The 15,260-nt window shown below is 42.4% G+C and overlaps 1 protein-coding gene across 18 annotated transcripts in view; it reads left to right on the top strand.

Annotated features, from left to right (window-relative positions):
• Positions 1-15,260, top strand: part of LOC143815937 (protein 4.1-like) — a 405,258-nt gene that overhangs the window by 221,380 nt on the left and 168,618 nt on the right. For all 18 annotated transcript variants that reach the window (XM_077295758.1, XM_077295756.1, XM_077295754.1 and 15 more), the window contains one exon: positions 12,643-12,718. In XM_077295758.1, coding sequence (XP_077151873.1) covers positions 12,643-12,718 — 76 coding nt within the window. The remainder of the gene's footprint in view (positions 1-12,642; positions 12,719-15,260) is intronic.

Raw genomic sequence — 15,260 nt, 5'->3', positions numbered from 1 at the left:
ACTACTGTGTGGACTGTGCTGTATACTTCTACGTGGGCTGTGCTGTATACTACTGTGTGGTCTGTGCTGTATACTACTGTGTGGTCTGTGCTGAATACTGCTGTGTGGGCTGTGTTATCTACTACGCGAGCTGTGCTATAGTATGCAGGCTGTGCTGTATACTATGCGGTTTGTGCTGTATAATATGCGGGCTTTGCTATATACTATGGGGAGTATATTATATTCTATGGGGGAGGCCATGTTATGTACTATGTGGCTGTGTTATATACTATTGTGGGGGTATATTATATTCTATGGGGGAGGCTGCGTTATATACTATGGGGGGCTGCATTATATTCTATGGGGGGCTACATTATATATTATGGGGAGGTGGGCTGTATTATATTCTATGGGGGTTACATACTCTGGGGTGGCTGCATTATACTCTGTGGGGTGGCTGCATTATACTCTGGGGTGGCTGCATTATACTCTGGGGTGGCTGCATTATACTCTGGGGTGGCTGCATTATACTCTGGGGTGGCTGCATTATACTATATGTGGGCTGCATTATACTGTATCGAGGACTATGGGGAATACGTTATACTATATGAAGAACTATGGGGTGCATTATACTATGGGAAGTGAATTGTACTACATGGATGACTGTGGCGGTGCATTATACTATATGGAGCACTATGAGGATTGTATTATGCTATATGGAGGACTATGAGGATTGTATTATGCTATATGGAGGACTATGAGGAGTGTATTATACTATGTGGAGGACTGAGCAGTGTATTTTAATATATGGAGGACTATAGGGAGTGTATTATACTATATGGAGGACTATGGAGCACATTATAATATATGGAGGACTATGGGGTGTATTTTACTAAACAAGTAAAATGCTGCATATTCGGATTGTTTTTGCTGGAACAAAAAGCCTTGTTGTCAGCAGCACATTGCCAGTGTAAACTGTAGATGTGCTGCTGAAAACATGATACTGTATGGTGATCTATTAGTGATCGTTCTGTCTCATCATTATTCCTCAGCTGGTGGAAAGAGGCCGGGAAACAAGCGTTGAACAACTTCAGTATTGTCGATCAAACTCGTTTAGCGGCCTGAACTCAGCGCACGTAAATACAACAGAAAGGCTTCTGTGTGATGTGCAATATGTTAGCATTTGGGGACCCATTTTAAACTTTGCCTAGGGCCCCACTTTGCCTAAAACCGGCCCTGCCTACAAGTGTACAAAGATATTATACAGTCACCATGTGACAAGTGGGCCTGTGTAACTTCAAATGCCAGGGCTGAATTTTAGTCCCAGTCCGGCCCTGGTCTGCACACACGTCAGTGTGTTTCCACGGACCATGTGTCCATGGGCAAAACACGCTGACATGTCCGTTTTTTTTTTTTGTCAGCAGCATGGGCCGCAAATGTCCTCTACACGTTCACACTAATGCATTCGTGTGTCTTCAGTGTTACAAGTTCTGGTGCTTGGGAAAAAGTGGTGCCGTTCGCAGTGTTCCCAGTAACCAGTTGCTGAAGGCAGCTTGGAGCATTGTCACCTGGTCTGTAAAATAAATACTTAATTTTTTTGTTGTTGTGTGCTTTTGCATAATTTTAATAACCAGTAGAGCAAAAACCATGGACTGGGGGCTGATGTTACTAATCTGGGAAAGGAGACAATATCCCAAAAGGTTTCCAGGCTGTTAATAACATTTCAACAGCTGTTTGCTTAGCATTTACTGGTTAGTTTACTGGGTAACCCAGAAAAAATGTAGTCACACTATAAACTCTATCCAGAAAAGGCTAAACAGATAGCAGTGAGCTGATAGTAATAGTCTGGGAAGGGCCCAAGGAAATTGGCCCCCCTCACAGGCTAAAAACATCAGCCCTCAGCCACCCCAGGACTGGCACATCCATAAGATGGATGGTGTGGTGGCAAGTGGGGTATTAGGATTGAGGTTGATGTCACCTTTGTATTGTCAGCTGATATTAAGCCGAGGGGTTAGTAATTGTGAGGAATCTATAAGACGCCCCCATTACTAACCCCATAATCCTATTGTAAAAAATGCAAAGAAAGCATAAAGTCCTTTTAATTGAAAGAAGGCAGACTCCTTTATATTAAATACACACCCCACCCTCTTTTTCCCATTTCAATTATTGTAAAAATTAAAATAAAAAAATAATTCCTCACCTGTCTGACAATCCATTTGTCACACGAACTCCAGCTCTGCTGCATCTAGATTACATAGGTGAGCAGTGGCATGAGGCAACTGCTCAGCCATGAATCCAGGACACACCGAACTGAGCTTGGGGCGCAGCTTCAGTGACAAGCGGTAACTTCATAGAGGTTACCGCCAGTCAGTTCAGCGTGAGCCGGCCGATGAACTGGGGAAACCTTTATGACGTCCCCGCTATCACCGTGAGGAAGATCACTGCAGGGAGGTGCTCTTGGGGTGATGAGCTGTGTTGGACAGCTGATCGCCCCAAGAACACCAAGCCCACAGTGAAACATGGTGGTGGAAGCATCATGCTGTAGGAATGTTTTTTTGGCCGCAGGGATCGGGAAAATTGTGCTATTAGAGGGGAAGATGGATGGTGTGAAATACAGGGACATTCTTGAGCAAAACCGGTTTCAGTGAGTCAGTGATTTGAGACTGGGATGGAGGTTCACCTTCCAAAAAATGACCCGAAGCATACTAATAGAGCAACACTCAAGTGATTTAAGGGGAAAAGTGTAAATTGAAGTGGCCTACTCAAAGCCCAGACCTTAGTTGATTTGAGAATCTGTGGTCAAAATTGAAGATTGTTGTTCACCAGAGGAAACCATCTAACTTGAAGGAGCTGGAGCAGTTTTGCCTCGAGTGATGGGCAAAAATCCCAGTGGCAAGAGGTGGAAAGCTCATAGAGACTTATACAAAACGACTTGCAGCTGTAATTGCCTTTACAGGTAGAGTGGCTCGACGGAAGCCTCTCCACAGTGCAAGACATATGAAAGCCCGCATAGTTTGCTAAAAAACAGAAGAAGGACTCCCAGACTATGAGAAATAAGATTCTCTGGTCTGATGAGACGAAGATAGACCTTTTTGGTGATGATTCTAAGCGGTATGTGTGGAGAAAACCAGGCACTGCTCATCACCTGCCCAATACAATCCCAACAGTGAAACATGGTGGTGGCAGCATCATGCTATGGGGGTGTTTTTTCAGCTGCAAGGACGACTTCCAGAGTGCTCTGGACCTCAGACTTGGCCGAAAGTTCACCTTCCATCAAGACAATGACCCTAAGCACACCGCTAAAATAACAAAGGAGTGGCTTCAGAACAACTCTGTGACCATTCTTGACTGGCTCAGCCAGAGCCCTGACCTAAACCCAATTGAGCCTCTGGAGAGACCTGAAAATGGCTGTCCACCAAGGTTCACCATTCAACCTGATGGAACTGGAGAGGATCTGCAAGGAAGAATGGCAGAGGATCCCTAAATCCAGGTGTGAAAAATTTGTTGCATCATTCCCAAGAAGACTCATGGCTGTACTAGATCAAAAGGGTGCTTCTACTCAATACTGAGCAAAGGGTCTGAATACTTATGACCATGTGATATTTCAGTTTTTCTTTTTTAATAAATTTGCAAAAATGTCTACTTTTTTTTTTTCAGTCAAGATGGGATGCAGAGTCTACATTAATGAGAAAAAAATGAACTTTTTTGAATTTACCAAATGGCTGCAATGAAACAGTGAAAAATTTAAAGGGATACGAATACTTTCCGTACCCACTGTATTTTTACTTTCATATTTTGATAGTCTACAGGAAGAGTATTGACACCTTGTGGCCTTTGACATTTAATACAAATTTGTCTCTACAGAGAGGATTGGACTAGAACTCTGGTGCCACTATAGGAAGTAGCAATCCTAAATGGAGGTGTCATTAGAGTTCTAATTCTCATCCTATCTGATGAGACAATTTGTATATTTCCCAGGGAAGCATTGTGGCTGAAGTCTCCTCACCTCGGCATGCTTGACATGTCACTCTTTTCTATGCTCTCAGGTAATTAAAATCATGGCAGATTTGATGTGGGTAATGCACAAATTCTAGTGATCAGTTTTCAATACCACTTTAATATTTATTTTTTATTTTTTGCTAAATCTGAATAAATTTGTAAAAAAATGCTATTAACTTGTTAATACTGTGGTATCTATGCAGTGTCAGCATACATAGAGAATCACATTTATCAAAACCTAGATTAATAATTTGTAATCCAGATTCCAGTGAGAATCTACTGTAAGTAATAAGTGGGCTCTGTGTGTGCACATGTTCCCTTAAGTTTAAAGGTACCTTCACACTGAGCAACTTTACATCGAGAACGACAACGATCCGTGACGTTGCAGCGTCCTGGTTAGCGATCTCGTTGTGTTTGACACGCAGCAGCGATCTGGATCCCGCTGTGATATCGCTGGTCGGAGCTAGAAGTCCAGAACTTTATTTGGTCGTCAGATCGGCGTGTATCGTCGTGTTTGACAGCAAAAGCAACGATGCCAGCAATGTTTTACATGGAGCTAACGACCTGTGAGAACGATAAGTGAGTCGCCGTTACGTCACAGGATCGCTCCTGCATCGTTCTGGAGCTGCTGTGTTTGACATCTCTACAGCGACCTAAACAGCGACGCTGCAGCGATCGGCTCGTTGTCTATATCGCTGCAGCGTCGCTGAGTGTGACGGTACCTTTAGTAGAGCTTAACACAATCTATAGTTTTAGTCTGTGTGCACACATTGCGTCATTGCTTCTCGAATTTCTCACAAAACCTGAAGGGATTCCTCATGCCAGCAAAGTGAGTGAGAATCCTGAGGTGCCATGCACACATTACTTATTTGTGACTTGCAGATTTGGTGCATAAAATAATCTGCAGCATGGCAATTCTTTGAGCTTTTTTTGCAACATTTTTATTTTCTCCCATCGACTTCAATGAATTCAGATGAAAACGCTGGTCTGAAAATGATTGCGGATTTCCTGCATTTTTTTTTTTTAAAGCATTTTTAGACCGCAGTAAATGCTATAGAGATAGATAAATATCGACAGACACATAGACATATAATTGCACAACCCCCTGACATATAAAATTGCACCCCGTGGAGCTTATTGGACAGCTTATTATGATTAACGGCGGCAGTTAAGGGTACTTATTCCTCAGCACCACTTTTTCACAGCGCTGAGAAATAAGGGTGTAATTCCCCCAGCTTTGGAAAATCTCCGGGGTCTCTGCTATTGGGGGTAGCTGAGACCCGGGAGAACATGATTCGGTTCAGTTTTCACAGTCACCAGTGTTGCAAAAAAAAGTCTGATTTCCCATTTATTTCTCTCTCCTCTGATATGATCTAGCATACCAGAGGAGAGAGAAATGGGGTACCTCCAGTGTCCCTGGACCCTCCAACTCTGTTCCCCTGCCCTCGGCGTCTTCCGGTAAGAAAATGACGGGCGCATGCGCAGTGCGCCCGCCAAGATCTGCTGGCCAGCATCCGGTAACAATAGAAGATTTTTCCTATTGGTTCATTTTGATCATTGTGATAGACCCTATCACAGTAATCAAAATAAAAAAAAATAGTAAATCAAGCCCCCTGGTTATTACCCCCTTAGTTAGGTAAAAATAATAAAATTATTATTTTTTTTTTTCATTAGGGTTGGGCTAGGATTAGGGTTGAAGTTAGGTTATGTTAGGGTTGTGGTGTTGGGGTTAGGGCTGTGTTAGGGTTGGAGTTAGAATTGGGGGGTTCCACTGTTTAGGTACATCAGGGGGTCTCCAAATGTGACATGGTGCCCACCATTGATACTGATGCGTTCAAAAAGTCAAATCGTGCACCCTCCCTTCTGAGCCCTGCCATGCACCCAAACAGTGGCTTTCCCCCACATATGGGGTACCAGTGTACTCAGGAGAAATTGCATAACAAATGTTGTGGTCAGTTTTCTCCTGTTACGCTTGTGAAAATAAAGTTTGGGTCTAAAGTAATTTTTTTGTGAAAAAAGTAAAATGCTCATTTTTTTTCCTTCCACATTGCTTTAGTTCTCATGAAACATTTGAACAATTAATAAACGTCTTGTGTGATTTTGAGCACCTTGAGGGGTGCAGTTTTTAGAATGGTATCACTTTTTGGTATTTTCTGTCATATTGACCACCAAACTCACTTCAAATGTGATGTGGTCCCTAAAAAATGGTTTTGTAAATATTTTGGGAAAATGAGAAATCGCTGATCAAATTTTAATCCTTACAATGTCCTAACAAAAAAGAATTAGGTTTCCAAAATTGTGCTGATGTAAAGCTGACATGTGGGAAATGTTATTTATTAACTACTGTATTTTGTGTGACACGACTCTCTGATTTAAGGGCACAAAAATTCAAAGTTTAAAAATATCAAAATTTTTGCCACATTTCTGTTTTTTTCATAATTAAATGCAAATCATATCATATAAATGTTACCACTAACATGAAGTGCAATATGTCGCGAAAAAACAGTTTCAGAATTGATGAAATCCGCTGAAGCGTTCCAGAGTTATAACCTCAAAAAGTGACTGGTCAGAATTGTAAAAATAGGCTTGGTCACTACGGGGGTTAAATGCAAGTCTCCTGCATACTCACCTCCCGCCAGCTTCATAGTTTTCCTGCATCGCTCCAGTTGGTCTCCGGCGAAAAGTGACCTGCCAGCATCTTCAGTGTTTCAGTCAGAAAATGCGCTCATAAGATGGCGTTGGAGAACCTGTGTGGCACAGAAAAGCCTGCTGCAGTGGTGCTTTAAATAAATTAATTAAATAAATGAAAAAAGTGGGGTCCTCCCATTTTTTGTAACTAGCAAAGATAAAGCAGACAGCTGTGAGAGTTCATAGTTATTGGGCCCTTCCCAGCCTAAAAATACCAGCCTTCACCCTCCCCAGAAGTGGCGCATCACATAAGATGCACCAATATTAGTGCTTTGCCATATCACCAGGGAAATCGGGAAGAGCGAAGGAAATTAGGATAATGGGGCTTGGGGTTGATGTCAGCTGTAAATGGTTTAAAACACAGCTGACATCAAGCTCTGGTACTTGTAATAAGCAGATGTCTATCAAACACCACCAGAACTAACCCAGTAAGAAAAAAGAAACATACACACAAATACTTTATTGAAATAAACATTACCCAACACTATCCCTTATTCACCAATTTATAGAAAAAACTTCCCACGCAGGTCCAACGTAGTTCACAAATGGAAACCTGGAAGCAACAAACATAGAAACACAAAGAAATACCAACTAAACACTCTCCCTCATTCACCATTTTTTTTTTTTTTTTTTTTTTAAATCCTACTCTGGTTCGCCATAGTCCTTCAAATCTGGCATAGTTCATACTGTAGAGTGACCGGGAACATCTGAAGAGCATTTTTATCAGTAACGTCACTGACTTCAGACGTTCCTGGTCACTTTGCGCTGAATAGGAACCTGTGGACCTAGGTGGGAACTTCATTAAAAAAGTGGGGAATCGGGGATCATGTCGGGCCGTGTTTATTTATAAAGTTTTATTTTTCTTTTCCCCTTACTAGGGTAGTAATGGGGGTGTCTGATGGACACCTCTCCTTTACTAGTACCAGAGATTGATCTCAGCGGAGTAGTGTCCAAAAACACACCTGAGATCAACCCCAAGCACCATTACCCTGATTACCACAGTACCAGGGCAATCGGGGAGAGCCAAGGCAAAGCACCAGAAGTGGCGCATCTAAAGTGGTGTGTCACTTCTGGGGCTGCTGAGGGCTGGTATTTTTAGGCTGGGAAGGACCCAATAGCCAGGGACCTCTTCAGCCTGATAACATCAGCCCACAGCTGTCTGCTTTAACTTCACTGGTTACAAAAAATGAGGGGGGAGATCCCAAGTAATTTTTTTTCCTGTCATCCATCATAAAAAGGTGTCTAATAAGCTCCACAGGGTGCAATTTTGTAGCATGTTATGGGGTTGTTAAATTATCTCTTGCTCTTTTTCTGTAGAATTCATTGCTGTCCAAAAATGTATAAAAATGCATGTATTACACACTTTTTTTCCTGCTAAGGGATGACAATATTCAGAAATGGTTCAAAATTTTCTGCATCCAGTTCAGGGCTGTGGAGTCGGTAAGCCAAACCATCGTCTCGGACTCCTCTATTTCCCTGACTTCAACTCTGACTCCCCAGCACTGCCTCCAGGTACGGACTGGGGCTAAAATTCAGCCCTAGCATTTGAAGTCACACAGGCCCATGTTGTCCCCATGAACCAGATGGGATATATTACTAATATTACTCTGGATGGAGAAAAGGAAGATTTTCTAAAAGACCAATATTTCTAATGATACCCGTGGCCTGCTGGGGTAAGTGACTTTGTGCTCCATCTCAACTCTTAACAGTATGGGTGTCTTGAGAACACAGATTCTGTTCACAACGTAGCAGACAAGGCAGCCCACGACCAGACAGGCCCTTCTCGCATTTGCCAGAATTGCCAAATGACCAGTCTTGCCCTGACTGCCTCATTACTTGACATGTTCAGATACTGAAGGACAGACTCATGTCAACTAAAAGCAGAGATCCTTAGATCAGGAATAGAGCAGACATTTTATAACGTTCCCAAATTATTATAAAAACATTTACAGCGCATACTACACTGAACTGATGAACCCAATTTATTATATATTTTAGGAGTAAGTCCATTTTATGCCGACTCCACCAAAATGGACACTGGTCCAAATACTCAATGTGCATACATACCCTAAATGTTCCCAAAGCCCTTATTCTCCAGAGAAAGGTCGTGTATCTGGTACAAGGTGACTCCTATAGCGCCAGTCAATTTACCCTGTGGATGAAATGTTACTGCTTCTGTAATGCCCATCTATTTATATCCCTATTTTTCTTTATAAAACCAAATACTTGTTAGCTCCTTCTCAGCATGTGATGTTGAGGTGCGTCACATGTCAGGTGCTGGTGTATGGAGCTGTCTCGGGAGCTGAACCTGTGTCACACATTGTGGATACTGATGGTATTAAACAGCCAGTATTCTTATGTAACAGTAGTGACTGGTGCTTGCTCCTATTTCTGCTGTTTTCTGTTTTTTTTTGTTTTGTTTTTTTAAATCTAAAGGGCTGTTTTTCATTTATTAACATAGTATCCATTGTACTCCTACAAATGATGTATTATCATCAATGTCCCCTTAAGCTAGTTCAATAAGATGGAAACTCATTTAAACAATTCAAGACCTGGGTATAATGATAATGTCAGTAATATACTTCTGACTCTCAATCAATATTGTGTGGTTGCATAGAAAAGAATGAGCAACTAAAGAATCTTATTTATACACTCAGTGCATCCAACTTCATACACAACTCTCAATCATACCGATCACCATGCCCATAAGGTAAAACTTTAGGGGACAGCCCCCTAGGGGGTTTAAAATAATAAACAGAAGTAGCTCAGCCCAAAGTGGAGGAATTTTCGGACAATGCAAGCCAAATCATTCCAGACTATCCCATACCTCCTCAACCTTTCTGGGGTATAATGAGCTCGATTTCAAAATTTTGTCTCAGCTGTTTGACTCCTATATGCTACTGTCATTCTCTGCCAGAGGCATCTTATGTCTGCAATATAGGTGGAATGTCATTTCAAGTATCCATCAGCCTCACTGCAACGCAATCATGGCGTTCTGATGGATTGGCATGGCAGCCAAGGGGCTTCATGAAGTCCCCCATTGCTGCCATCTTGTTAGTTGATGAAAAATGGTCAAACCATCATATGTTCCCCAAAATGGTATTGATTTAAAAAAAAAAGATAAATAAACTTCATACAGCTTAACTGTTGGAATAATGAAAACGATAGGGGCCTCTTTACAAATTGGACTATACATATTTTTTTTTTTCCCATCGCTTCTATAACTTTTTTTTAATAATTTTTAAGTTTGCCATTTCCATAGTAATACTGACCTAGAGCCTCATGTTGCCAGGTCACTTTTACCACACATTAAATGCTGTAAAAACAATAGCCAAAAAACTCCAGGAATTGCTTTTATTTCACCACACTTGGATTTTTTTCCATTTTCCAGTACGTTTGGAAGGTTTTTAATGACACCATTTATTTTACAAAACTTGTTCATCAAAAAAAAAAAAATCTCGAAGGAAAAATAAAGTTATGGCTCTTGGAAGAAGGGGAGGAAGAATATGAAAATTGCCAAGTTTAAAATGGGTTATAACCGAGTAAGGGTATGTGTCCACGTTCAGGATTGCATCAGGATTTTTCATCAGTATTTGTAAGCCAAAACCAGGAGTGGGTGATAAATGCAGAAGTGGTGCGTATGTTTCTGTTATACTTTTCCTCTAATTGTTCCAGTCCTGGTTTTGGCTACAAATACTGATGAAAAATCCTGACCAAATCCTGATGCAATCCTGAACGTGGACACATACCCTTAGAGTAAACTTGCAGTGAGCAGAGAGTAAGAATCGGGAACTTCAAGTTAATTTGCCTGTAAGAAGAAATCCGAGCTATTAACTAGCAATTTTTAGGTGGCCTTCATTTCAAGTGCCAGTCTTTTCCAAAGAAAATGTTTTATGTGTTTAACTACGGTATTTATGAAATAGCTTATATAAGTTATTATGAAATGGCAAAAAGATACTTTTCCTTTATAGGGAATCTGTCAGAAGAATTTCAACCCCAAACTATATACACCTGTAGCTCATTCAAAGACCAGTCCAGCAATACCTTTACATGGCCAGTCTGTTTAACTCCATTATTAATGCTGCTGTAGATGTAAAGCCTCTGTCACCCAACTCTGTTTCCCGGCCAGCGTTGCTTCCTTTTGCTTGACTGATAGCCTCTTTGTTGTGTGACTTCAGTCTAGCTGGGGAAGGCAGCTCTGCGAAGGCAATAGAGCTGGAGTGACAGAGTCTTTAGAGCTGCAGCATTTGCATAGCCATTCAAATGCCGAATTCTCTGGAATGGAGAAAGGGTTGGCCATGTGAAGATAGTGCTGGTTTTGTATTTAAAAGAGCTAAATGTGCATATACAAGGTTTGGGGATGAAAATCATGCTGTCATTCCCTTTTAGAAGAGTTGTCCAGGCAAAAAAGAAATGTTCACTAGGCTCTGAAGTTTTAAAAGAAATGAATTGTGGTTCTCGCCTACTGACACCATCTGGCCGCTCTGTGGTCTGCACTGATACAGGTAGTAGAGATTTACCGTAATTGCTCCACCAACAGCAGGTCAGCCAATGCTGGTGATTGGCTGCAGCAGTCAGGTGACTTGAGCAGCATATCATATGATGTTTTTCTGATGACACGCGACTCTGTAAACCTGATCGCTGCATTGAGAAGCCTGTGTTGGTTCCAAGTGGCTTCGAGTAGGCAAATATCACTTGGTTTGATACTTTGCTGCTTTTTACCCTTTGATGTAAATCAGCGATTTTTTTTTTTTCTTGAACAAAGTTGCTGAGTATCAAGGATCGGTGGAGTTTAACTGCTTGGATCCCAACTGATCCATGTACACAGGGCTCTAAAATGACAATTAATGAAGCATTTCATATCCCCGATCTTGAGCATTACGCCAAATTGAGATGTCCACCGATCATAGTTTAAGTGCAGAAATAACGGCAAACTCATTAGGCTGCAATTGCAGGCTGCGGCCAAAACCCACAGCAGTTTAGCACATTTAACTGCTCTTTAAACAATGATCTGTTTCATCTCCGAATCGCACAGAGCAGGTATTCAGCGTAGGCTACTTTCACACTAGCGTCGTGCATTGCACGTCGCTATGCGTCGTTCTGGAGAAAAAACGCATCCTGCAAAAGTGCTTGCAGGATGCGTTTTTTCTCCATAGACGTGTATTAGCGACACATTGCCACACGTCGCAACCGTCGTGCGACGGTTGCGTCGTGTTGCGTCGGAAGGTCGGCACAAAAAAACGTTACATGTAACTTTTTTGTGCGTCGTTCCCGTCTTTTCCGACCGCGCATGCGTGGACGGAACTCCGCCCCCGCCTCCCCGCACCTCACAATGGGGCAGCGGATGCAATGTAAAACTGCATCCGCTGCCCCCGTTGTGCGGCGCTTTCAACGCTAGCGTCGATGCGCTGCAACGTCGCATAGCGACGTGCAGTGCACGACGCTAGTGTGAAAGTAGCCTAGAGCGTATAAACTAAGTCTATAACTTAATAGTGGATCATGTTCAATTAAAGGGAGATTACCGCATCATGAATGTAGAGGATCTGTCAGCTCTTCTGACTGTTTTAGGGAACAACTAATTATTCTCAATATAATAATTCTCAGGCATCTTTTCCTAGAAATCTCCTTTGTACTATTCCTTATCTGATATTCCTAGAAATGCATGAATAAATGGATTTGCATCCTGGGAAAAGGGTCGGTTTGGTAACAAAGAATAATGAATTCCAGTTCTGTGATCTTTATTGTGTGACATACAGCTTCGCCCTCACCCTTGCAGAAACTAGAGACAAGGGGGTTGTGCCTCCTCACTACTGTGGTATCATTTTAGCGCTGTAAGCCTGGGTTTTAATATGCTACTTTCCTTTTAGCTCTTGACTAGCTTCAGCAAGATGTCACATCTTTAGTAGTATAAGGTTCAATGTTAACTTTTTTTTTTCTTTCCCTATTTGTAATATGTAATTTTTGGTTCAATTATAGGAGCTCCATGGGATTTCACTTTTAATGTGAAATTTTATCCTCCTGACCCTGCTCAGCTGACAGAAGATATAACAAGGTAAAGTCTCTTATGCTATTGTCATATGCTCTGACAATAGTGTATTTTGAATCCCTACAGCGTGCTGTCAGGATTTACTGGTGCCAGGAGCAGAAGGTCATGTGAAGTATGTGATATGCATACTCCTGGCCACATTCCAACTGGATGAGCGCGGGCCCCTACATACAAGTGAATTGAGCAAGACCACGCATGTCTAGTCAAAATGTGGCTGGAAATGTGCATATCACATACTTGGTGGTCACATGACCGCTCAGTCTTGCTGTGGACACTGGAGAATCCTGACAGCACTGGTGCGTGATGTGAGGATTTACACATCTTAAGTCATGTGGACAACCCCATTTGAATGACTGCAAATAAGCACAAGCACAACAGTGCAATATTATGACTGGTGTCAGTTAACTTAAAGGTAGTATGTCATTAAAAAATAACTTGTTAAAATCAGGATTTTTGTGCTGCTTGTCTTTTTAAAATAAATATTGGCACCGTTTTGTTTTTACCTCAGTGTAGCGATCTTTATTAAAAAACAAAATTAGTAATGTTATCATTTTCACACTGGCCAATGGGGCTTTTTTATTTTTTTTATTTTTTAGAAGAAAATTAACGCTTTATCGTAGTGACGTCATAAAGCGTTAATAATGTATGATAACCAAGGTTCACAATGACCGAAACATTGGTCATGGCCTGTCTGTATCGAAGAGTTTATTCTGAGATGCTGACCATAATAATTTTGACTTTTTGACCAGTGGCATGGTATGACCATGATCAGTAACCTTTTACCAGCGGTCGTTTGAATGCTTATTTACACAAGTAGACCAAAGCAAATAATGCACTTACCCATCTATACTAGATGACTCTGTGCATAGGCTGATGCGCCGCCGAGAGATTATTTTACGCTGCACAAAAAATAATTTCACCTAATCAATGAGCAAGATAATCGTGAAACAAGCGTTATTAACAATGCTCGTTCACAATTACCTTTCAGGGTAAATGCCTCTTGACACTCATACCTCCTGTCGCTTTAGAAAGTTTCCAGCAGTGGCGGGGGGGCGTGGTTTGCAGGGGAGGGTTTTGCAGGAGCTCCTGTGAATCCCCCCCCCCCCCCAAAAAAAAAGCAACATTAGTGTGCTTAAAAGCGGATTTTTTTTGCGCTGACAGAAGCTGAAGACCTTTGGGAACATGTCTAGATCGCTAAGAAAAACTTACTTGGCTTACTGTCGAAAAAGCCCTTTCCAGGACAGAGAAATGTCCCCGGGAAAACTGCTTATTAATCTCCCTCATCGGCTATGTGGAGGACGCCAGCTAAAATGGCCACCGACACAGGACCAAAGAAGAATTTCTACAACAGACTCACCACCTCCGGTCTGAATGGACAGAAGATACCTGGAGCATTGCCTACGAATTTGGCGCGGGAGAGAAGAAATCCGGCCTACATGCGGTTCAGGCATTAGCCGCTGAAGAATTGAGAGACCGCCGGCAGATGGCAGCGACACCTGGGACATTGAAGAGGAGCGACGCGGCACTGTTGGGAGAAAATGTCGGGACTCCCCTGACTCAACCGGGATCCGTGGAGCAGGAAGCAGAATAAATCGCCATCCTCCTCGCCGGCTGTCAGCAAGGAGAATAGACGCCGGAGAATCACCGCGGAGAGCGAGGTGAAGCCAGCTTTGCTGCTGAAAGAACATGGGGAGCCCCCTCCTGCTCTGGCGGAGGCGAGTCTCTCCGGAGCCCTGCCTGGCCGCTGGGAATCTGGGGGAGCTTCACTCCGGTCTGCAGTGCTAACGATAGGGGAGGATGCGCTGCCAGTCAGCTGATCTCAGATACTGTGAGTAAAACACTGCTTAAACACCGTGATGGTCTGCAGCCACCCTCACATTCAAGGAGGTGAGCCACCCCTAAATCCCCTTACAGGAACTTAAAAACCACAGGGCATATGCAGGGGGACAAAGATTATGCGGGGCCACCAGATAGAAGTTTAATAGACACTGGTTGTGCTGCCAAAACCAAACATACATCAGATCGTTCAGTTGAGAGCCATGGCAGCTGGCAACCCTGCTCTAAAATAGAGACATGTGCCATGCCTAAAGATGTAAATATTAATCCCATAATTAAGGGGAGGGAAGGCACCTCAGGACAGTGATCACAAAAGGGGATTGTGTGATATTTTAGTAGATGGCACTGCTGATGGGACACTGCTGAATGGAACCTTAGATCCACCTGCAGAGTTCTATGAGATAGTTCAAACATTTTATACATCAGGGGACTGTGCCACCTTTGACTCTTGCAACCCCATTACAGATTTCAAAGATGGAAATCTTAATAACCCTAAATCCTCTATTCACATTAATGTGGATTATAAGTCTGATAAAAATGTTGACACCTTTTGATAAATCCTCCTGCCCTAATGGGTCAATCTTCAACGACATGGCTACAACAAAAGACTGTAGTCATCCTCTGGTGAACGACAGTAAAGGCCCCGTCTCACTAAGCGATTTACCAACGATCACGACCAGCGATACGACCTGGCCGTGATCGTTGGTAAGTC

The sequence above is a fragment of the Ranitomeya variabilis genome, chromosome 3 (genome assembly GCF_051348905.1).
Source record: "Ranitomeya variabilis isolate aRanVar5 chromosome 3, aRanVar5.hap1, whole genome shotgun sequence".
Classification (NCBI taxonomy): domain Eukaryota; kingdom Metazoa; phylum Chordata; class Amphibia; order Anura; family Dendrobatidae; genus Ranitomeya; species Ranitomeya variabilis.
Note: the sequence above shows the minus strand (reverse complement) of the source record. Positions and strands in the feature narration are given on the sequence as shown.